The 25,332-nt window shown below is 45.0% G+C and overlaps 1 protein-coding gene across 1 annotated transcript in view; it reads right to left on the reverse strand.

Moving 5' to 3' along the window:
• PLRG1 (pleiotropic regulator 1) overlaps positions 1–25,332 on the reverse strand; it is a 146,410-nt gene that overhangs the window by 38,819 nt on the left and 82,259 nt on the right. Inside the window, exons 5-12 of the mRNA XM_069744101.1 lie at positions 21,016–21,109; positions 20,768–20,858; positions 20,328–20,429; positions 13,636–13,728; positions 8,614–8,763; positions 8,236–8,337; positions 8,053–8,155; positions 1,164–1,272 (exon numbers count right to left, since the gene is read on the reverse strand). Of these exons, the coding sequence (XP_069600202.1) occupies positions 1,164–1,272; positions 8,053–8,155; positions 8,236–8,337; positions 8,614–8,763; positions 13,636–13,728; positions 20,328–20,429; positions 20,768–20,858; positions 21,016–21,109 (844 nt within the window). The remainder of the gene's footprint in view (positions 1–1,163; positions 1,273–8,052; positions 8,156–8,235; positions 8,338–8,613; positions 8,764–13,635; positions 13,729–20,327; positions 20,430–20,767; positions 20,859–21,015; positions 21,110–25,332) is intronic.

Here is a 25,332-nt window from a genome sequence, read left to right on the forward strand (position 1 = left end):
ATTGGCTGTTGTGGTTACGGTTTGCAGCCTGCTGTGCATCACAGCCGACACTCAGCCTGTAAGGAGCAGGCGCAGCTCAGCTTTATTTTTTATTTTTTTTATTGATTTTCCCTTTTTGGGGGCTTGTTTTTCTTGTGTCGAGGTAACATTTTTATTGATACAACTTTGAGTTATGCAAGAGGTTTTGATCTTAATTTATTGCATTTTAAGGGCCGCCAATCTGACTAGAAACGGAAATTCTGGCGTGCAGATTTTTTGGGTGATTCTTTACAGGTTAAACAATATTACATTTTGATACATTGGACTTATGCACCGATACCGAATATGATTTATAAATATTCGCTTATTTTTTAAGGGGTGATTTGAATTTTTTAATACTTTTTTTCTCCTTAAACTGTTAGTCCCATTAGTGAACATGAACCTGAAATTGTCCCAGCGTTTGTTCTACATACTGAAATATCAAACCAAAAGTATTGCAGCACATAACTGTATTCTTGGTCACTGCTTCACAAAAGTATCAGCAACCGTGGGGCCTACAGCAACCCCCTGGATATAATGGCAATCATGTCGAAGGATTAACGGGCGGACAAGAGTCCTCTGCTATATTGGAATAACCAGATTGAGGGTTCATGTTACAAAGTTCTAGGAATTAACTGGTTAAAGACACCAATAGATGACAGCTATTTGAAGACTTAAAGGGGTTGTCTCCTTTCAGAAGTTCTTGGTCGCCAACAGCAGTTTGTTATAACAGTAATTTAAAAAAAAAGAAAGAAAAGGAAACTAAGCATTACTTATCGTCCCCGAGTTCGATGCCTACCCTCTGCCGCCGCTTCCAATGCCCCTTATTGGCTGTGGCAAAAAAAAAATAAAATTCAGGGAGCTCGGAGTCTCTCATCAGGGATTTTTGTCTGCACGGTCAACGAAACTTCAGCACCGCAGCCAATACAGGACACCAGGAGCAATGCCAGAGGTGTCAGTCCCGTGGGAAGCCAAGAAAGCAGTTTGTTTTTATGACAAACTACGCCAAGATCTTATGGAAGATGGCCAAAGTTAAGTAAAAGACTGAATGTTTCAAGTATCTATATCAAAGCTAGACGGACAAACTGACAGATACAGACATATAAAATCACTACTACAGAAGTGGATATTGGAAAGGCTCTTACTGTCGTGGATGTAATACAACTGATCGGACGGACTTCTTATGATTTGTCAGTGTGACGCGAGTCTTTCCACCCACCATGTCCCAAAGCCGAATTGTGGTGTCATGGCTTCCTGGGGAGGAGAAAAAAATGGTAATCATAAGGAACACAAATGCCGGATCCTTTTGTTCGGCAGTGGCTTTACTCTCTTCTCCCAATTGACAGCACGGATATTCAGCATAGCCAAACACCTGAACAGGGCTCTGTTCACACCAGAGGTAGTTTAGAACAGCTGCTGTGGAGTCATATCGACACAAATTCAACTTGCTGAGTTTTTGGTCATTTTGACTACAAGAATAATGTAAAGCCTAAATCTGTAGAGCTACAGTACATGCAATGAACAAATTTAACCCCTTAAACGAAAACACCTCTGGGAGTCATCGCTCCACTTCTTCCCAGAGCCAAAACATTTTTATTTTCCCGTCAATATGGCCATGTGAGGGCTTGTTTTTTGCGTGACGAGTTGTCCTTTTGAACGACATCATTGCTTTTACCATGTCGTGTACTAGAAAATGGGAAAAGAAATTACAAGTGCAGTGAAATTGCAAAAAAAGTGCAATCCCACACTTGTTTTTTGTTTGGCTTTTTTGCTAGGTTCACTAAATGCTGAATCTGACCTGCCATTCTGATTCCCCAGGTCAGTACGAGTTCATAGACACCAAACATGTCTGGGTTCTTTTTTATCTAAGTGATTAAAAAAATTCCAAACTATGTTAAAAAAAAATAATAAAATTGCGCCATTTTCTGATATCTGTAGTGTCTCCATTTTTCGTGAACTCGGGTTGGGTGAGGGGTTATTTTTTGTGCGCTGAGCTGACGTTTTTAACGATACTATTTTGGTGTAGATACGATATTTGATCGCCCGTTAATAAAAGTTGTAGCCAGCTCGTCCAGTCTGTCGTCCTCACTGCCAGGAAGCCACATGGGATCGAAATGAGAGAGGCACACTCAAGCATATTGCCCTATGTTTTTTTACATTTGACATCATATATGTCAAAATCTATTAGGTCCGTAAATTATCACAGACTCCATATTCATCTCATTATTCAAAAACAGAAAGACAGAAAATTTGAGTATCATTTGCCAGTGATGTTCTATAAAAATAGATATTTGTTAAACAAAAGTTGAAATTATATTACCCTTATGCACTTATATTTGTCTCTTCACTACTATATTGCATTCTACAATATGTAAATGACTCATTCTAAAAGATTCGCTGGAATTTTCTGCTGTATATTGTGGCAATTTGATCGCCTGTTGTATTTTAATGCAGCGACCAAAAAAAATGTAATTCTGGTGTTGTGACTCCCTATGCCATTTAGCGATCAGGTTAACCCTTTCTTTATTGATAGATCGGGCGATTCGGAACGTGGTGATACCAAATATGTCTGTTTGATTTAGTTGATTTTTTTCTGAATGGTGCGAAAGGGGGGTGATTTGAACATACATTATAGATAGATAGATAGATATATATCTATCTATCTATATATATAATTGTCTAAGTGTTTGTCTGTCTGTCTGTCTGTCCTGGAAATCCCTGCTCTCTGATTGGCCGAGGCCACCAGGCCTTGACCAATCAGAGACCGGCACAGCATCGACGTAGAAATCCCGCATCTCTGATTGGTCGAGGCCGCCAGGCCTCGACCAATCAGCAACGGGCACAGCGACGATGATGTCATAAAGGACGTAGAAATCCCGCGTCTGATTGGTCGAGGCCGCCAGGCCTCGACCAATCAGCAACAGGCACAGCGACGACGATGTCATAAAGGACGTAGAAATCTCACGTTTCTGATTCAGCGACGGGCACAGTATCGACGTAGATGTCATAATGGTTGCCATGGCGACGATGTCATAAAGGTTGCCTCGACCAATCAGCGACGGGCACAGTGTGCCGCGAATTCTGGAAATATATATCTCTATAATTGTCTAAGGGTTTTTCCGTCTGTCTGTCTGTCCTGGAAATCCCGACCGGCACAGCATCGACGTAGAAATCCCGCGTCTCTGATTGACACTTCTATATTGATCAGTCCTCCTGACACTTCTATATTGATCAGTCCTCCTGACACTTCTATATTGATCAGTCCTCCTGACATTCTATATTGATCAGTCCTCCTGATACCTCTGTATTGATCAGTCCTCCTGACACTTCTGTATTGATCAGTCCTCCTGACACCTCTGTATTGATCAGTCCTCCTGACACTTCTATATTGATCAGTCCTCCTGACACTTCCATATTGATCAGTCCTCCTGACACTTCTGTATTGATCAGTCCTCCTGACACTTCTATATTGATCAGTCCTCCTAACACTTCTATATTGATCAGTCCTCCTGACACTTCTATATTGATCAGTCCTCCTGACACTTCTGTATTGATCAGTCCTCCTGACACTTCTGTATTGATCAGTCCTCCTGACACCTCTGTATTGATCAGTCCTCCTGACACTTCTATATTGATCAGTCCTCCTGACACTTCCATATTGATCAGTCCTCCTGACACTTCTATATTGATCAGTCCTCCTGACACTTCTATATTGATCAGTCCTCCTGACACTTCTATATTGATCAGTCCTCCTGACACTTCTATATTGATCAGTCCTCCTGATACCTCTATATTGATCAGTCCTCCTGACATTCTATATTGATCAGTCCTCCTGACACCTCTATATTGATAAATCCTCCTGACACTTCTATATTGATCAGTCCTCCTGACACTTCTATATTGATCAGTCCTCCTGACACTTCTATATTGATCAGTCCTCCTGATACCTCTATATTGATCAGTCCTCCTGACATTCTATTGATCAGTCCTCCTGACACCTCTATATTGATCAGTCCTCCTGACACTTCTATATTGATCAGTCCTCCTGACACTTCTATATTGATCAGTCCTCCTGACACTTCTATATTGATCAGTCCTCCTGACACTTCTATATTGATCAGTCCTCCTGACACTTCTATATTGATCAGTCCTCCTGATACCTCTATATTGATCAGTCCTCCTGACACTTCTATATTGATCAGTCCTCCTGACACTTCTATATTGATCAGTCCTCCTGACACCTCTATATTGATCAGTCCTCCTGACACTTATGTATTGATCAGTCCTCCTGACACTTCTATATTGATCAGTCCTCCTGATCTATATATATAATTGTCTAAGGGTTTTTCCGTCTGTCTTTCTGTCTGTCTGTCTGTCTGTCTTTCTGTCCTGGAAATCCCACGTCTCTGATTGGTCGAGGCCGCCAGGCCTCGACCAATCAGCTACGGGCACAGCATGGCTATGATGATGTCATAAAGGTTGCCTCGACCAATCAGCGACGGGCACAGTCTGCTGCGAATTCGCCTCGACCAATCAGCGACGGGCACAGTATCGACGTTCATGTCATAATGGTTGCCATGGCGACGATGATGTCATAAAGGTTGCCTCGACCAATCAGCGACGGGCACAGTCTGCTGCGAATTCTGGAATCATCATTGTCCATATACTACGGGGACATGCATATTCTAGAATACCCGATGCGTTAGAATCGGGCCACAATCTAGTATCTATATATATATCTATATATACATAATTGTCTAAGGGTTTTTCCGTCTGTCTGTCTGTCCTGGAAATCCCACGTCCCTGATTGGTCGATGCCGCCAGGCCTCGACCAATCAGCGACGGGCACAGCGACGATGATGTCATAAAGGACGTAGACATCCCACGTCTCTGATTGGTCGAGGCCGCCTGGCGGCCTCGACCAATCAGAAACTGGCACAGCGACGATGATGTCATAATGGTTGCCATGGCGACGATGATGTCATAAAGGTTGCCTCGACCAATCAGCGACGGGCACAGTCTGCCGCGAATTCTGGAATCATCATTGTCCATATACTACGGGGACATGCATATTCTAGAATACCCGATGCGTTAGAATCGGGCCACAATCTAGTATATATATAATTGTCTAAGGGTTTTTCTGTCAGTCTGTCTGTCTTGGAAATCCCGGCTCTCTGATTGGTCGAGGCCGCCAGGCCTCGACCAATCAGAGACCGGCACAGCATCGACGTAGAAATCCCGCGTCTCTGATTGGTCGAGGCCGCCAGGCCTCGACCAATCAGCAACGGGCACAGCGACGATGATGTCATAATGGTTGCCATGGCGACGATTATGTCATAAAGGTTGCCTCGACCAATCAGCGACGGGCACAGTCTGCCGCGAATTCTGGAATCATCATTGTCCATATATTACAGCGACATGCATATTCTAGAATACCCGATGCGTTAGAATCGGGCCACAATCTAGTATATGTATGTGTATATATATGTGTATATATATGTGTATATATATGTGTATATATATGTGTATATATATATATATATATATATATATATATATATATATATATATATATATATATATATATATATATATATATATATATATTTATATTTATACTTTACTTTTGACATGTTTCAATAGTCTCCATGGGAGACTAGAAGCTGCCATAACTCGATCGGCTCAGCTACATATAGCTGAATTACTCATGTGCTATGGTGCTCACAGCAAGCTGGCAGGGACGACCATGGAGGTCTGCAGGAGACCCTCTGTTGTCAGGCCAACCCACCGGTGACCCGCGAGCACGTGACTGGGGTCACCGCTCGGCAGAATTACGGCGCAATAGCTGGAAGCGCTTGTTAAATGCCGCTTTAAGTTTCACAGCGGCATTTAACGGGTTAATAACCGCAGGTGGATCGCGATTCCACCCGTGGCTGTTCCGGGCACATGTCAGCTGTTCAAAACAGCTGACATTGGGAAAGATGTGGGCTCACTGCTGGAGCCCACATCAAAGAGATGGAGTCCGACATCTGCGTAAATATATGCCTGATGTCGGAAAGGGGTTAAAGAGCACTTAGCAACAGGTCAAAAACAGCCAGGTTTTATTTTTATCTTACAGCTTCCCTGATTTATTCTGAATTTTGTTTTTTTGCAAATCCACTATACAGTTCTGGAGATGTGGGCCTTTTTGCTTAGTGCTGCATAAATGGTCTTTACAAAGGAGTGGGATTCATAGGATACTATGGGGGGAGGGGTCTTAAGGCTGCTCTGCATTATTAGACTGAGTAAAGCTCCTTTGGCAAAGACTCTAAAAACTAGCTATATAGCAAATAATATACCCATATCTCTGGATCCATATACAAAAACAAAATACAGAATACTTCGGGGAGAAGTGAAAATTAAACAAGATTAATTACTGCCCTGCTTTACCAGATTAGTTAAAAAAACAGAAAAGAAAAAAAAAGTGATCTAAAAACCCGCAAACTAACCTCTGTTCACACTTCTGACCACAAGATCAATGTAAAATGCTTAAATGACTTACAAGATTAATCCAAATGGATCCACCAACTCTCTGGGGGGGAAATATTCCACTATGACTTTCTGGTGTGAACAGAACCTTACTCACATTTATCAGAATTACATTGAGCATAGTCTGAAGAGGTGACAGCCACTGACATACTCTGAGGCATCTCAGAAACCATCGAGCAGGTCTCATTGATCTGTCTGAACATGTCCGTACTGTTACTGCAAAAAAGGGACATTCTCTCTAACAGTTTTAATATAGCATGGACTTAGGTAAAAAAGAAGAATCTATGAACACATCCACAAAGGAATTAAACGTTAAATGGTTAAAGTGTACCTGTAACTTTTGGCAAATGATGATTTTCTTTGAAAAACCATGGAAAGGAGTTAAAGAGATTTATTATTTTTTTACTTATGTTCATGCTTTTTTTTTTTTTTTTTACAAAAAAAATTTGGGATGAAACTTTGTAGTGAAGTTTAATCCCATCTATGATCCCATAATGCTATAAGGCGACTACTTGACTACTGCTGAATATATTTTGTGATAGGTGCAGGCTGCATTCATTTTCATTGTTGCTGGCTTCATCAGTTTCCAGTCACATTTGATAAAAAGGCAATCATTTCTTCCAAGTGAAGGACGGACACCCCTTGGTAGGATCCAAGATACCCTATTATAAATGAATGGCACAATTGGGCACCATTGCCTATCATGGGACACCATCATCACAGCCTTAATACTATTTTTTTTGCTCCTATGATGGAACAAAAGAACAGAATTCACAATAGAGATGTGACGTCAGCCCAAGGTAGCCCTATATTTCATAAAGGAATCTGCCAGCAGGTTTTTGCTATGTAGTTAGAAGATAGCATGAGGTAAGGGTTAAAAGGTTTTGTTTGCTTACAAAGAATGAGGAGCTTATCATTGCTGTGACTAGCCGGCCACGTGAGCCCTAGTCCAACTCCGCTCCCTCCCGTGATAAGCAGCTCACTGTCTATAGCCATTGAACATACAGAGCCTGGTGTGGGCGGGGTTAGCATCCTCAGCTCTGCTTCATGCTAAATCTAAAAACTCTGTCAGAACGGCTGCACCAAGTAAGGCCGGTTTCACATTGCGTTAGTGCAGTCCGTTCAACGCATACGTTAAACGGACTGCACTAACGCAAGTGCCGACTTTGCACAGCGCTAGCGCAGATGGAGCATCTGCTAGCTCTATCTGCGCTAGCAGTGACTGACCCTGAAACGCTGCAGCCCGCGTCTCGGGTCCGTCACTCAATGACGGCACATGGCTAGCGCACGCCGCATTCAATGGCGGCGTTAACGGACTACGTTACACCACGTAGTCCGTTTAACGGAGTCACTGAACGCAGTGTGAACCCAGCCTAATCCAAGTGATACATTGCTGGAGTCAGGGTCTCTGCCTATATCAGGCTGCTCTCAGATGAGGTAGAAAAAAACCTGCTCACAGATTCCATTTAACTTGAATAACGGGATTACATCAGCATGGATGCATACCTGTTATAATCTGGGGCTCAGCAGACTGGCATCGTACTGTTGCCACAGCGTTGGTGTGTCCCACAAGCGTATGTACACCGGCTTTTGTCCTTATATCCCAGATCTATGGAAAAAAAACCATGTAAGTATGAAACCTCAGTGACTCAGTGGCAGATGCCAGACGCCCGCTCTGTCATTACTTACCCGGGACGTAGAATCCCTGCTGCAGGTCACCAGCACATCAATGGTGGGATGCAAATCTAAACCATAGACTGCGCTTAAATGACCGTGGTAATGCCTTATGACCTGGGGAACCAAGAACAGCATATGCAAGCTTGTACTGAATCCAACGTGTTATTCTCTCCATGGCTGTATGTATGAACTGCATACACATCACAAGAGATCACGCAGGGTTAAAAGCAGATAGCATTGAGACTTGTGAAGGAATGCACAAACCAACAGCACCGACTGCTCCACAGATCACGCAAGGTATTTTCACGAGCAATAGCTAGCAATAAGGCGAAGGAAAACATTGTAAGACATAAGTGATGACCAGGACTTGCCCTGGGATGTCAGGCATACCTTATTATATTCCAGATCCCAGCATTTCACCTGCTTGTCCTCGCCACAAGAAAACAAATATGGGCTCCTGGCACTCACAATCACTCCCCGGACCGTGCTTATGTGTCCTGTCAAGGACAGCTTTAATTTACCACTTGCCAGATCCCAGATCTCGAGAGAAGGGAGAAATGAAGTGAAACTTAGAGAAGCACACCATTAATACTGCATGACACAAATACTCGCCATAAAGCAAGAACCTTATTAAAACGACGGCATGAAAATCACGCTGGAGCTGTGCTTCGTGTTACAAGATTTCCCTCGGGTCCAGTAACAGGCGCAGAAACCAAAGGATGTCAGGCAACCCAGAGACTGCTAGAGCAAAGGAACGTGAAGCCGGACACGAAATGTCCAAGACCACTTTCCCCAACTCAGAGTTCCCAGAAGGGGTCCTGTCGTGTGACCACAATCTGAGTGAATGGGAATTTGTGATTCAGTCACACATTTCTCTTTTTACGGTTACATGAGCTCACTGGTATCGATGTGGGAAAGACGGCAGAGTATCCAAGAGCAGAAAAAAGGCTCCATAGATCTCTTAAAGGGATGTTCAAGGGAACAGAAGAGTTTTCTATATGCCTCTGAAACAAAAGATACTCGCCCTCATCAATCCCCTACACCAGTGTTCCCCAAGTCCGGTCCTCAAGAGCCACCAACACAGGAAAGCATTCAATGACCTGTGCAATACTAAGGAAATCCTCAAAACATGACCTGTTCGTGGCTCTTGAGGACCGGAGTTGGGGAACACTGCCCTACACTCTCATCCCATCCCAGAACCAGAACATACCGGTCTGTGATTCCTAATTCTGTCCTTGACACACAAAAATGCCTGATGACGCAGGTAATATTCTCATTATTTAGTGTGTAAGGTATGGGATCAGTAAAGCACAAAACAGCAGGTACTGGATAAGCACTGGTGAGAGGTACAAGGGATCGGTGACAAAACCACTTCCTGGACATTTTAAAAAAAAATTAGATTACGACATTTAAAAGTATATTCATTCCATGGAACACTCCATTAAGCCCCTGGCCTCTGATCAAGCAACATTCCTAGGACAGACACTAAGCAGTGGTTTTAGCCATCCCCAAAACTATGCTGCCCTAACAGAGGGCAGGATATAGGGACATATACTGTGATCACAGCAGTGCGGCACCAGGTCCATATACTGTGATCACAGCAGTGCGGCACCAGGTCCATATACTGTGATCACAGCAGTGCGGCACCAGCTCCATATACTGTGATCACAGCAGTGCGGCACCAGCTCCATATACTGTTATCACAGCAGTGCGGCACCAGGTCCATATACTGTGATCACAGCAGTGCGGCACCAGGTCCATATACTGTGATCACAGCAGTGCGGCACCAGGTCCATATACTGTGATCACAGCAGTGCAGCACCAGGTCCATATACTGTGATCACAGCAGTGCGGCACCAGCTCCATATACTGTGATCACAGCAGTGCGGCACCAGGTCCATATACTGTGATCACAGCAGTGCGGCACCAGGTCCATATACTGTGATCACAGCAGTGCGGCACCAGCTCCATATACTGTGATCACAGCAGTGCGGCACCAGGTCCATATACTGTGATCACAGCAGTGCGGCACCAGGTCCATATACTGTGATCACAGCAGTGCGGCACCAGCTCCATATACTGTGATCACAGCAGTGCGGCACCAGCTCCATATACTGTGATCACAGCAGTGCGGCACCAGGTCCATATACTGTGATCACAGCAGTGCGACACCAGATCCATATACTGTGATCACAGCAGTGCGGCACCAGGTCCATATACTGTGATCACAGCAGTGCGGCACCAGGTCCATATACTGTGATCACAGCAGTGCGGCACCAGCTCCATATACTGTGATCACAGCAGTGCGGCACCAGGTCCATATACTGTGATCACAGCAGTGCGGCACCAGCTCCATATACTGTGATCACAGCAGTGCGGCACCAGCTCCATATACTGTGATCACAGCAGTGCGGCACCAGGTCCATATACTGTGATCACAGCAGTGCGGCACCAGGTCCATATACTGTGATCACAGCAGTGCGGCACCAGCTCCATATACTGTGATCAAAGCAGTGCGGCACCAGCTCCATATACTGTGATCACAGCAGTGCGGCACCAGCTCCATATACTGTGATCACAGCAGTGCGGCACCAGCTCCATATACTGTGATCACAGCAGTGCGACACCAGGTCCATATACTGTGATCACAGCAGTGCGGCACCAGGTCCATATACTGTGATCACAGCAGTGCGGCACCAGGTCCATATACTGTGATCACAGCAGTGCGGCACCAGCTCCATATACTGTGATCACAGCAGTGCGGCACCAGCTCCATATACTGTGATCACAGCAGTGCGGCACCAGCTCCATATACTGTGATCACAGCAGTGCGGCACCAGGTCCATATACTGTGATCACAGCAGTGCGGCACCAGGTCCATATACTGTGATCACAGCAGTGCGGCACCAGCTCCATATACTGTGATCACAGCAGTGCGGCACCAGCTCCATATACTGTGATCACAGCAGTGCGGCACCAGGTCCATATACTGTGATCACAGCAGTGCGGCACCAGGTCCATATACTGTGATCACAGCAGTGCGGCACCAGGTCCATATACTGTGATCACAGCAGTGCGACACCAGATCCATATACTGTGATCACAGCAGTGCGGCACCAGGTCCATATACTGTGATCACAGCAGTGCGGCACCAGGTCCATATACTGTGATCACAGCAGTGCGGCACCAGCTCCATATACTGTGATCACAGCAGTGCGGCACCAGGTCCATATACTGTGATCACAGCAGTGCGGCACCAGCTCCATATACTGTGATCACAGCAGTGCGGCACCAGCTCCATATACTGTGATCACAGCAGTGCGGCACCAGGTCCATATACTGTGATCACAGCAGTGCGGCACCAGGTCCATATACTGTGATCACAGCAGTGCGGCACCAGCTCCATATACTGTGATCAAAGCAGTGCGGCACCAGCTCCATATACGGTGATCACAGCAGTGCGGCACCAGGTCCATATACTGTGATCACAGCAGTGCGGCACCAGGTCCATATACTGTGATCACAGCAGTGCGACACCAGATCCATATACGGTGATCACAGCAGTGCGGCACCAGGTCCATATACTGTGATCACAGCAGTGCGGCACCAGGTCCATATACTGTGATCACAGCAGTGCGGCACCAGCTCCATATACTGTGATCACAGCAGTGCGGCACCAGCTCCATATACTGTGATCACAGCAGTGCGGCACCAGCTCCATATACTGTGATCACAGCAGTGCGGCACCAGGTCCATATACTGTGATCACAGCAGTGCGGCACCAGGTCCATATACTGTGATCACAGCAGTGCGGCACCAGCTCCATATACTGTGATCACAGCAGTGCGGCACCAGCTCCATATACTGTGATCACAGCAGTGCGGCACCAGCTCCATATACTGTGATCACAGCAGTGCGGCACCAGGTCCATATACTGTGATCACAGCAGTGCGGCACCAGGTCCATATACTGTGATCACAGCAGTGCGACACCAGGTCCATATACGGTGATCACAGCAGTGCGGCACCAGCTCCATATACTGTGATCACAGCAGTGCGGCACCAGCTCCATATACTGTGATCACAGCAGTGCGGCACCAGGTCCATATACTGTGATCACAGCAGTGCGGCACCAGGTCCATATACTGTGATCACAGCAGTGCGGCACCAGGTCCATATACTGTGATCACAGCAGTGCGGCACCAGGTCCATATACTGTGATCACAGCAGTGCGGCACCAGCTCCATATACTGTGATCACAGCAGTGCGGCACCAGCTCCATATACTGTGATCACAGCAGTGCGGCACCAGGTCCATATACTGTGATCACAGCAGTGCGGCACCAGGTCCATATACTGTGATCACAGCAGTGCGGCACCAGGTCCATATACTGTGATCACAGCAGTGAGGCACCAGGTCCATATACGGTGATCACAGCAGTGCGGCACCAGGTCCATATACTGTGATCACAGCAGTGCGGCACCAGGTCCATATACTGTGATCACAGCAGAGCGGCACCAGGCCCATATACTGTGATCACAGCAGTGCGGCACCAGGTCCATATACTGTGATCACAGCAGTGCGGCACTTGATCCATATACTGTGATCACACCAGTGCGGCACCAGGTCCATATACTGTGATCACAGCAGAGCGGCACCAGGTCCATATACTGTGATCACAGCAGTGCGGCACCAGGTCCATATATTGTGATCACAGCAGTGCGGCACCAGGTCCATATACTGTGATCACAGCAGTGCGACACCAGGTCCATATACTGTGATCACAGCAGAGCGGCACCAGGTCCATATACTGTGATCACAGCAGTGCGGCACCAGGTCCATATATTGTGATCACAGCAGTGCGGCACCAGGTCCATATACTGTGATCACAGCAGTGAAATCAACTGCAAATTTTGTATTTTTTTCCCGTTTTCCATTACATTGTATGGTAAAGTTATTGGTGTTAATCAAAGCTACAATTTGTCCTATGAAAAACACGCCCTTGCATGACTAGAAAAAAAGCTCCAAAGGGAGTAAAAGAGGAAAACACAAAAACAAAAAATATCTTGGTCATTAGAGTTATCCAGGTAACATGCAAGAAGAAAAAAAAAGAAAAAAAAAAAAAGGACAGACACTCCTAAAAGGGAAGGAAGCAAAGAACTAGGTCGTATAATTATGTAAAGGATGAGTTTTGGGTTCAGAGAGGACTTTAGATATCAGCAATTTACGCTGCATTGTATTCAGCTTCTAAATATCCCAACATGGAAAAGAAAATTGTTTTTCCTCCACTGCACTAAAAAGCTGCTGAAGCCGGCATGAAGAAAATGACAAAGACCCGACAGGAGCACTGAAAATTATACCCTTAAGCACTCTGAATCACAAAGGAAAAGCTTCCTTAGCCAAGTCTTCTTACCTTAATAGTTCTATCTGCGGAGCCCGTGACAAACCACTGGTTCCCAGGTTCCACCGCTATGCAGCGCACCCACCCGAGATGACCACTGATGACCTGCAGAAAGGGATGAAAGGCGCATTATGTCTGGAGAGCGTAACACTAAGCTTCACGGACAACGGCGAACAAACTCTCCGGAGACCTACACAACATGCAAGACAGAAAGTCACAACTAAGGCTGTGCTCACACTAGGCATTTTTTCAGTGTTTTGCTTGGATTTTCTTGCTGCGTTTTGTCATGGTATATTTGTCTCTTTGTAAAGTTTAGCGCAAAAAAAAAAAAAATCTTATTCAACTTAATCAGGTTTTGGCACAAAATATGCTCTCAAATAAATATAGAAAAATGGGTATCTATTTCATAGGGAATCATATGGACCCAGCGAAAAAATCTTTATTGTTTAAGATTAAAAAATGCCACCAACCTGTGGCTGCACCAAGAAAAAACAAAAAAAAGCAAACAAACAAATCAACACACCGTGAAAAGACTAGGGTGGGGAGACCAGACAATCCCTACACAGTACCTGGGCCGCCCCTACCTATCAGCGGGGGTTGGTGCCCTATGGGAAACGTTATGGCGCCCCCGCTCCGCGTCGGCTGACCCTAGGGTCCCTGATATACCCTAATAATCCAAAAGGGTCCCTCTACCCACACAATGGTGAACTAAAGGTACCCCTGAACACTATACAATAAACAACTAAATCTAGGGAAGCCTCAAACCCCACACCTGTATATTAAAAACAATATGAGAACATGTCAAGGGCTATTTGACGACCATGCTCTGCCATGGCCACGTATAATCCGTGATTTTTAAGGCAAAAGCATCACTCAAGCAGATAATACTGCTACTGCTCCTATCAGCACTGTGAAGGGTATGCAACTATGAATTTCGCCCTATCACCAGCTAGTAACCGATCTGTGCCTCATGACCCAATATACTTTAGGAAACTGATAGCAGATAAAGGCATGTACATAATCGATACTCATCATAGAGTGATGCGCCGTCAGCCCTCCGTATCTTTATAGCCTCAACGCGTTTCGCCTCGCTGGCTCATCAGGAGGCCCGATTTCATGCTCATGTATCTCGATGGTGCCAGATGTATAAGAATTGCCATGTGCTTTACCTCAGTTATAAGCCGGGCCCGCCGGAACACCCGTATTCATAAACTTCCTGTAGCGTTCCGGAAGGGACACGGGTGCTCGTTCCCGATTGGTAGATCGAAGGGCTCTTACTGCGGTTGCGCACGGTGGACCGCAAACTGCGTGTCAACCCATGCCGCCGCTCAGTGGTGGGTGTACGAGCATTTTGGGAAGAGAATCCACTGCGGCTGCGCATCTCTCCAAGGCGCCGCCCTAATTGATCAAGCGGTGCGCTACTTCTGCGGTTGCGCAGCTTGGACCGCATCCTGCGTATCACCCACTGTCAAAGCAAGTGGGCCTGAGCTAAACGAGAAGCGCCGCCCGTATATATCACTGCGGCTGCGCAAAACTGAAAAGCACTACTATAGTGACATGAGTGTTATAGCGTACTAAGCGGCCGAAGTGGCAAATGCGGTCAGGTGATCTCCCGATTTTACCAACGTACTGCATCTAAGATGCTCGTACCCAGTCGATAGCTCTTCCTGTACTTGTGCATGGTGGACCGCAAACTGCGTGTCACCTAGTGCAGCAAAATCAGCCTTAGCGTATGAATGATCAGACAGCTGCATCTGCGTATATCTACACAACGCGGTTCTAATAGATAACATAGAGAACTCTTTCGCCGCTTGGACTCTCCCAGGAGGTGGGTATGTGCAGAATCAACAGCAGCCGCGCATCCCCCGGGTACAAACCTTACTCCTTATCCCATCGCTACCTAAAAGTGGGAAAACGCACCGCGGCAAATGCCCATTGAAAACATCAGTGCATTATACATATATGGTGAGCTAAAATGATCAACCTAATTACCAATCCCACCGTTATATTGTATCTATTGCAATAATGATGCTTACAACATAGAAACTATATGTAGCTCATACATTATGTCCATCCCCTCCAAACTATATTCAAAAGATGGGCGGGCCCTAAAACTGAGGATTTCGAATCGCCAAATGACGCACACTGATCTGTGCTTACCCCCCAAAAGAACGGGGCAAACGGAATAGGGTAAAGAACGACAAGCCCTCCCTTATGGCAAAGTTCAATGCCCATATTACCCTTAAACAAGGTGAAAGGCAAAAGAAAGAGATTATCAGACTTTTAGGCTATGTTCACACCTTGCGTCGGGTCCCTGCGGGTTCTCCCGCAGCGGATTTGATAAATCTGCAGGGCAAAACAACTGCGGTTCTCCCTGCAGATTTATCGCGGTTTGTTCCGCGTTTTCCGCTGCGGGTTTCCGCCTATACTATTGATGCTGCATATGCAGCAATATGCAGCATCAATAGTAATGTTAAAAATAATAAAAATTGGTTATACTCACCCTCTGATGTCCGGATCTCCTGGGCGCTGCACCCGGCGGTCCGGTTCCTAAGATGCTGTGGGAGAAGGACCCTTCGTGACGTCACGGTCATGTGACCGCGACGTCACCGCAGGTCCTGGTCGCACAGCAACTCTGACCGGACAGCCGCGTGCAGCGCCCAGGAGCTCCGGACATCAGAGGGTGAGTATAACCAGATTTTTTATTTTTTAACCCCAAATATGGTTCCCAGGGCCTGGAGGAGAGTCTCCTCTCCTCCACCCCGGGTACCACCCGCACATTATCCGCTTACTTCCCGCAACGTGGGCACAGCCCCATGCGGGAAGTAAGCGGTTCAATGTATTCCTATGGGTGCAGAATCGCAGCGATTCTGCACAAAGTGACATGCTGCGGGTTGTAAACCGCTGCGTTCCCGCGCGGTATTTCCCGCAGCATGTGCACAGCGGTTTGCGGTTTCCATAGGGTTTACATGTTACTGTAAACGCTATGGAAACTGCTGCGGACCCGCAGCATCAAAATCGCGGCGGTTCCGCGGTAAAAACCGCTAAGTGTGAATATAGCCTCAGGGGCGCTCATCCACGCACACAACCGGTACACATAACCCCAAGAATCCTACAGGAAACACACGTAAGACTGTTGTTCATTAAGACCCTTTGGACTTATTGAGTCCATCCTAAAGATCCACTCGCATTCCCTCTGCAAGATGGTTCTATCGAGGTCTCCTCCCCTCGGATTGGGCTTAACCACCTCCACAATAGTGAACTTTAGGTTCAGGGTATCCTGTGGATGTTTTAGTCTCATGTGTCTGGCAAGTGGGGTATCCCTCTCATGTCTAATATCACCCAGGTGTTCCCCCACACGCCTGCGAAACTCTCTTTTGGTTTTCCCAATATAATCCAGAGGGCATGGGCACGATACTTTGTACACCACCCCCGTTGATTTACAGTTGGAAAAATCACGTTGAAAAAAGACCTTTCCTGAGGAGGAACTGCTGAAGGACTTGTTTGGGACCATCAGCCTGCAGAATTGGCAGCTGCCACACCGATAGAAGCCACATGGCCTCCTCTCTAGCCACGTACCAGCCGGTTTTGGTTTCATGTAGTGGCTATGTACTAGGGAGTCTTTCAAAGATCTCCCCTTCCTAAATGTAATATCAGGGCGTGGGCCCAGCACATCCTTCAGATCTGGGTCCATTCTCAGGATATCCCAGTGTCTATTCAGAACCTCTCTCACCTTCTGATGTTGACAATCGAAGGTACCTATGATCCTAATGACTTCGTTTTCTATTGGGTCATTCTTTTTGTGTAGTAGTTGCTGTCTGTCGATGTTAGCCGCATTTGTATATGCAGTATGCAGCACATGTGGAGGATAATTCTGCTCTCTAAATCTGTTAAACATGTCTTTTGCTTGACTATGAAACATCCTAGTTTCTGAGCAATTCCGCCTCAGTCTAAGGAACTGGCCCTTAGGGATCCCCTTTTTGAGGGGGACAGGGTGATGACTATTCCAGTTCAATAGACTGTTTGTGCTCGTTGGTTTGCGGTATATGTTTGTGGTTAGACTTCCATCTGGTGCCTTCTTTATCAAGACATCCAAGAACGCCAATTCCTCCTGATGGATTTCTGATGTGAATCTTAGGCTGATCTGGTTACAGTTTAACTCCATAATGAAATTATTAAACTGATCAATGGTGCCCGTCCAGACGACAAACACATCGTCTATGAATCTGAGCCACATTGCTACAAATTCATTCCACCATTTTGTCTCCTCCCCGAAGACGACCGTTTCCTCCCACCAGCCCAGGAACAAATTTGCATACGATGGGGCACATGGGCACCCCATCGCAGTGCCCCTGATCTGGTGGTAGTACTTGCCGTCGAATTTGAATACATTATGGGTGAGGATGTACTTAAGTAGAGACACCACGAACTTGTTATGTTCCCTACAGGCTACCGATCTCTGTTGAAGGTAGTAGTTTAACCCCCTTAGGCCCTCCTCGTGTGGGATACTGCTATACAGGGCTTCCACATCAATTGACCCTAGTAAAGCGCTGCTATCAAGTTGTAGGCCCTCTACCTTCTGCAATAAATCTGTGGTATCCCTAAGATATGAGGGGATGGCGATGACAAATGGCCGTAAGATCTCCTCTAGATAAAGTCCACAGTTTTGGGTGAGGGAGTCCACCCCCGACACAATGGGCCATCCCTTAAGGGGGATCACCCCCTTATGTATTTTGGGTAGAGTATAGAAGGTAGCCTGTAGGGGAAACTTAGGAAGTAAAAAATCAAATTCAGATCTAGACACAAGTCCATTAATCAAGGCCTCATCGAGGATCTCCTTCAATTCAGATCTATAGGCTCCTAATGGATCGGAGCACAGAATTTCATATGTGCTTCTATCTCGTAGGATATTATAGCACATCTCCTGATACACCTTGTGGTCCATAACGACCAGGTTGCCACCCTTATCGGATGCTTTAATGACAACCTGGTCATTACCTTTTAGAGCTTCAAGTGCCTCCCTCTCTCTACCAGTGAGATTGTAGATGGTGTCAACATCATTGCCCTTGAATTTTCTAAGGTCTCTCTCAACAAGTTGTAAAAAAATATCAATGTTCATCGTTTCACTCTGTGGTGGCATCTTCATGCTCTTATTTTTAAGTTTTGTAAAGGGACCCTTCCCTGTGTCTGATCTCTGTGCATTCTCATTTAAGAGCCCAACTAGAGCTTGAAAACTATCCAAGTCATCTTCCTGTAACCCTTGTTGAAGGCACTCCTCCTTGCCGTTATGTAGGAAGAATTTTTTCCACTTCAACTTTCTACAGAAGAGGTTCAGATCCTTCACCCACCCGAAGCAGTTAAAACTGCTGGTCGGTACAAAACTAAGACCCCTCTGTAGAATTTGATGTTCCTCACTCGAGAGGGTATATGTGGATAGGTTTATGATTTGTCCTCTCTCTAGTTGAGCTTTGTTCTCAGGAAGTACCCTGTTCTCATCCCTTGTTCCAAAAAAGAGGAGGATGGAACAGACGAGGAGCCAGGCACTGAAGAATCTTTTTGAGTTAAACCTGTAGTCTTTGATAGACCCTCTCCGTTTCTGTAATAACCTCTCCCCCTCTTCCCGAACCTTCCTCTTCCATGTTGCCATTTTGATTGTCAAAGATTGACCCCTATTTATATAACCTCCTCTTCCCCCTGTTTCTGTCCTCTCTGTATCCGAGGTGTCAATATCCGATGAGGAAATTTCCCCCGGCTTGCCCCCCTGAAAGTCAAATGCCTTATTATCTGCAAAGTTTTTAAGATCCTTCTGGAATTGTATCTGTTTCCTTTCTTTTAGTAAGGCCTGGTATTTTTCGACTGACGTCTGTAAAAGGCCCTCCCTCCTATTAAAGTCAGGATCTGATTTAAACTTGAGCACCTTTTCTATCAGACCGTTCAAGTTGCGAATTGACTTTTCAAGCAATTTATTCTCCTCTGCTAGTAACAATTGCATGAACCGTATTGACGAGTCAATAGACTCTTTATTATTAGGGTGTATCAGGGACCCTAGGGTCAGCCGACGCGGAGCGGGGGCGCCATAACGTTTCCCATAGGGCGCCAACCCCCGCTGATAGTACCTGGGCTGCCCCTACCTGTCTAGGGATTGTCTGGTCTCCCCACCCTAGTCTTTTCACGGTGTGTTGATTTGTTTGTTTGCTTTTTTTGTTTTTTCTTGGTGCAGCCACAGGTTGGTGGCATTTTTTAATCTTAAACAATAAAGATTTTTTCGCTGGGTCCATATGATTCCCCACAAAATATGCTGCAAAATCTGATACCTGCCTTTTTTTGTGTGCAGATATTCAGCATTTTTTCACCACAAATTACTTTCAATGGGTGAAAACTGCTGAAAGAAGGGACATAGTATTTTGTGCTTTGCTTGGTTTTTGCACAATAGAGCGATTTATTTAAAAAAAAAACCCAAGCTGTGTACGTGAAATTTCTGAAATCTAAGACTTTGCTGGTGCTGTTAAACGCAGTGGAAAACTGGCATAAAAACCTCATTAAAATGCCTAGTGTGAACATAACCACACAAAAGAATTATTGCCATAGGATACAATTTATGGCACAGTGAAAAATAACCTGCAGGGCTAGTGCTGTAAAAGATAATCCGCACACGTAGATGAATGAAATGTGATCAATAATAAAGAGTAAAAGGTAAGACTCACTCTGTAAAGCTTCCAAGGTGGATGCCACTGTGGTTTTGGCATGGTTGGGGCTTTCTTTGCCATTAACGAAGAGTTCTTCATTCCACCAGACTCCAAGGAAGCCTAAAACAAGAAAATCTAACTTGTTGGGCAGAGACATTGGAGGAAGTGAGAATTCACTATCAATGAAGGTGGTGAGGGCCTGTCCGACCAATATTAAGAGAAGGACACGCCTGATGAGGAAGAAGACATTGGAGACCAAGAATGGACATGTATAAAAGAGCTACATTGTCAAAGCTAATGTCACCTTCCCGGCTGGAGGAGGCCACAGAACTAAATCTGTAAGAGCAGACAGCATGCATTGTATAGGAGTGTCATATATTGGCACTAGACTATGTGGAGTTAATAACAAAAACGGCCTTTCATTATGAAAAAAAAAAAATCGGATAAAGTGAGCTCACCATTGAAAAGCCGGGGGGCTGTGAACGCTCAGGATGCCCAGCCTGTCTGTAAATATCTCCAATACCAGGAGCCGTGCGATGAACGTCCATTCTGGTGATAGATGAAGAATGCAGATTACTATTATATCAAGAATATCCTTTATACAGATATGAGTAATATTCACATACATATGTGTTACGAATTAATAAAATAAATAAAAACTACGTTATAGAAAAATCTACAGAAGTGTGCCCTGTTTAGTAGTTACCTTGCCTGCGACGGTGGAAGTGCCAGTGCCAAAGATTGTGCTGCCGATTCATTTGGCATCCTTTGGATCTGGGTGTCCGCTGTCAGAGCCACTCCTGGTAAATAAAGGTTATAAAGGGGTTTGCCCCTCGTCATAAATGGGTAAAGTTGTCAAAGGCAAAAAAAAAACAGCTACTTTGCAATTTACCTCTTATTAACAATGACTAGTCTATTCTCATAAATAGAAGGATTTTTAATAATATGATTTAGTGCTCGCCGTCTAGGTCACCAACCAGCACACATGCAAGAGCTGCTCTAAAGCTGGCAGGATCCTTTAGTGTCCCTGAGCCACTCCCAGGCTGCAGAGGAAAGCGGTCTCTGCTTATATCATGGGATTGCGCTCACTATGGGCAGCAGCGGGACAATGAAATTGGTCTAAACTCTCAATTATTCAGGGGTTCAAAGACTTCTGGCAAGCAGGAGATTGAGCAGCAGAGGAGCGGTGCGCTGCTTAACAGTAAGCATGAAAATAACACGTCAAATGTACTTAACATAATAAAAAGATTACAATGACCTTAAGAAAAGCGCATTCACCATAACACAACTTCTACTGTTGACCTGAATAACACTGGTCTACAAAAAAAAAATTCTGGCATGGACTTTAAGAACAGTTTTAGACTAATTTGAGGGTGCTGAATTCAAATCTGATCTTATAATTTCTCTATCACATCATGTTTTTGCGCTATAGGTATATAGCCCATTTTCATGAATTCCATGATAAATATACAGTGGGGCAAAAAAGTATTTAGTCAGTCAGCAATAGTGCAAGTTCCACCACTTAAAAAGATGAGAGGCGTCTGTAATTTACATCATAGGTAGACCTCAACTATGGGAGACAAACTGAGAAAAAAAAATCCAGAAAATCACATTGTCTGTTTTTTTAACATTTTATTTGCATATTATGGTGGAAAATAAGTATTTGGTCAGAAACAAAATTTCATCTCAATACTTTGTAATATATCCTTTATTGGCAATGACAGAGGTCAAACGTTTTCTGTAAGTCTTCACAAGGTTGCCACACACTGTTGTTGGTATGTTGGCCCATTCCTCCATGCAGATCTCCTCTAGAGCAGTGATGTTTTTGGCTTTTCGCTTGGCAACACGGACTTTCAACTCCCTCCAAAGGTTTTCTATAGGGTTGAGATCTGGAGACTGGCTAGGCCACTCCAGGACCTTGAAATGCTTCTTACGAAGCCACTCCTTCGTTGCCCTGGCGGTTTGCTTTGGATCATTGTCATGTTGAAAGACCCAGCCACGTTTCATCTTCAATGCCCTTGCTGATGGAAGGAAGTTTGCACTCAAAATCTCACGATACATGGCCCCATTCATTCTTTCATGTACCCGGATCAGTCGTCCTGGCCCCTTTGCAGAGAAACAGCCCCAAAGCATGATGTTTCCACCACCATGCTTTACAGTAGGTATGGTGTTTGATGGATGCAACTCAGTATTCTTTTTCCTCCAAACACGACAAGTTGTGTTTCTACCAAACAGTTCCAGTTTGGTTTCATCAGACCATAGGACATTCTCCCAAAACTCCTCTGGATCATCCAAATGCTCTCTAGCAAACTTCAGACGGGCCCGGACATGTACTGGCTTAAGCAGTGGGACACGTCTGGCACTGCAGGATCTGAGTCCATGGTGGCGTAGTGTGTTACTTATGGTAGGCCTTGTTACATTGGTCCCAGCTCTCTGCAGTTCATTCACTAGGTCCCCCCGCGTGGTTCTGGGATTTTTGCTCACCGTTCTTGTGATCATTCTGACCCCACGGGGTGGGATTTTGCGTGGAGCCCCAGATCGAGGGAGATTATCAGTGGTCTTGTATGTCTTCCATTTTCTAATTATTGTTCCCACTGTTGATTTCTTCACTCCAAGCTGGTTGGCTATTGCAGATTCAGTCTTCCCAGCCTGGTGCAGGGCTACAATTTTGTTTCTGGTGTCCTTTGACAGCTCTTTGGTCTTGACCATAGTGGAGTTTGGAGTCAGACTGTTTGAGGGTGTGCACAGGTGTCTTTTTATACTGATAACAAGTTTAAACAGGTGCCATTACTACAGGTAATGAGTGGAGGAAAGAGGAGATTCTTAAAGAAGAAGTTACAGGTCGGTGAGAGCCAGAAATCTTGATTGTTTGTTTCTGACCAAATACTTATTTTCCACCATAATATGCAAATAAATTGTTGAAAAAAAACAGACAATGATTTTCTGGATTTTTTTTTCTCAGTTTGTCTCCCATAGTTGAGGTCTACCTATGATGTAAATTACAGACGCCTCTCATCTTTTTAAGTTGTGGAACTTGCACTATTGCTGACTGACTAAATACTTTTTTGCCCCACTGTAAGTAGTGTATGAATAGTGCCGGTTTATACGGTTCACTAAGGTAAATTTAGTTTTCATTTAGTCTCCCAATAAATGTGAGAATATCTTTGTTTTCTTTGAACTTGCATAATTCCCATTTGTTATCATAACACCCTTGTTTTCTGTGCTACTGGGACAGTGGAGCTACAGCAGAGCATGGGGTGAAAACTGAATGGCCTCAGCGACAGAGTTTGGCATCTGTCGATAAGAATGTCATCCATGATCCTCTAGTGGATAGGAAGGACATTATCTTTCCTCCCTTACACATAAAACTTGGATTGATGAAGCAGTTCGTCAAAGCTCTCAATCACAGTGGAGAATGCTTTAACTATATATCTTCAACTTTTCCTGGTCTTAGTGAAGAGAAGAAAAAGGCTGGAATATTTGATGGACCTCCAATAAGAACACTTATGAGAGACCCAAATTTTATCACATCAATGAATGAGACAGAAGAAAGAGCTTGGAATGCATTTTGTAATATGGTGCAGAATTTTCTAGGGAATAAAGGTACCTTCACACTAAACGACGCTGCAGCGATCCAGACAACGATCCGGATCGCTACAGCGTCGCTGTTTGGTCGCTGGAGAGCTGTCACACAGACAGCTCTCCAGCGACCAACGATGCCGGTAACCAGGGTAAACATCGGGTTACTAAGCGCAGGGCTGCGCTTAGTAACCCGATGTTCACCCTGGATACCATCCTAAAAGTAAAAAAACAAACGCTTCATACTTACCTTCGGCTGTCTGTCCCCGGCACTGTGCTTCTCTGTACTGGCTGTGAGCACAGCGGCCGGAAAGCAGAGCGGTGACGTCACCGCTCTGCTTTCCGGCCGCTGTGCTCACAGTCAGTGCAGGAAAGCACAGCGCCGGGGACAGACAGCGGTAGGTAAGTATGTAGTGTTTGTTTTTTTTACTTTTAGGATGGTATCCAGGGTAAACATCGGGTTACTAAGCACGGCCCTGCGCTTACTAACCCGATGTTTACCCTGGTTACCAGCGAAGACATCGCTGAATCGGCGTCACACACACCGATTCAGCGATGTCAGCGGGAGAGCCAGCGACCAAATAAAGTTCTGGCCCTCTAGCCCCGACCAGCGATATCACAGCAGGATCCTGATCGCTGCTGCGTGTCACACTGAACGATATCGCTAGCCAGGACGCTGCAACGTCACGGATCGCTAGCAATATCGTTTAGTGTGAAGGTACCTTAAGAAAGCAGACAACTATGAAGAGATTGTGGAAAAGCTACTAATGAGTCTGCGAAATCTTGGATGTAGAAGAAGGAGTATCAAGATTCACTATTTACACAGCCATTTGGACTTTTCTCCAGAGAACCTTGGGGATGTGAGCGAGGAACAAGGGGAGTGTTTTCATCAGGACATTAAAACAATGGAAGAACGGTATCAAGGCCGGTGGGACTCACATATGATGGCTGACTATTGCTGGAGCTTGATGAGAGACAACCCAGAAGCTGTATATCACAGATCAGCCAAGAAAAGAAAGTTCAAATAACTGCCATTTGTCATTCATCTGTGTGCCATATATGTGTTTTTATATTTTGTAGTTTAATTCTGTAAGAATATTTGATTTGCTATACATAGACTTTGTAATCTTTGTTATTCCTTGATTAAAAATATACAAAATGTAGTACCGAAACTCATGTGTTTTTATCATAAAACATTAGATAAGAGTAATTTATCAAAAATTGAAAATATCTCGAAATCCTGATGAGATAGCCAAAAACGGAGTTCATATTCGTAATCAGCAGCCAAAATTGACTTAAAATATGTTTTAAAACCTTTTGCCAGAAAAAATGCGTTGTCCAGTGTAATTAATGTCTGGCTTAAAGGGGAAATCAGTGCAAAAAGATCAAAGCAGCATTCAGGCAGAGGAGAGTGAAGCCTGATGTGAGCTCGGATCTGCGTGGT

This window comes from Ranitomeya imitator, chromosome 1, assembly GCF_032444005.1.
Source record: "Ranitomeya imitator isolate aRanImi1 chromosome 1, aRanImi1.pri, whole genome shotgun sequence".
In the NCBI taxonomy this organism is placed as follows: Eukaryota; Metazoa; Chordata; class Amphibia; order Anura; family Dendrobatidae; genus Ranitomeya; species Ranitomeya imitator.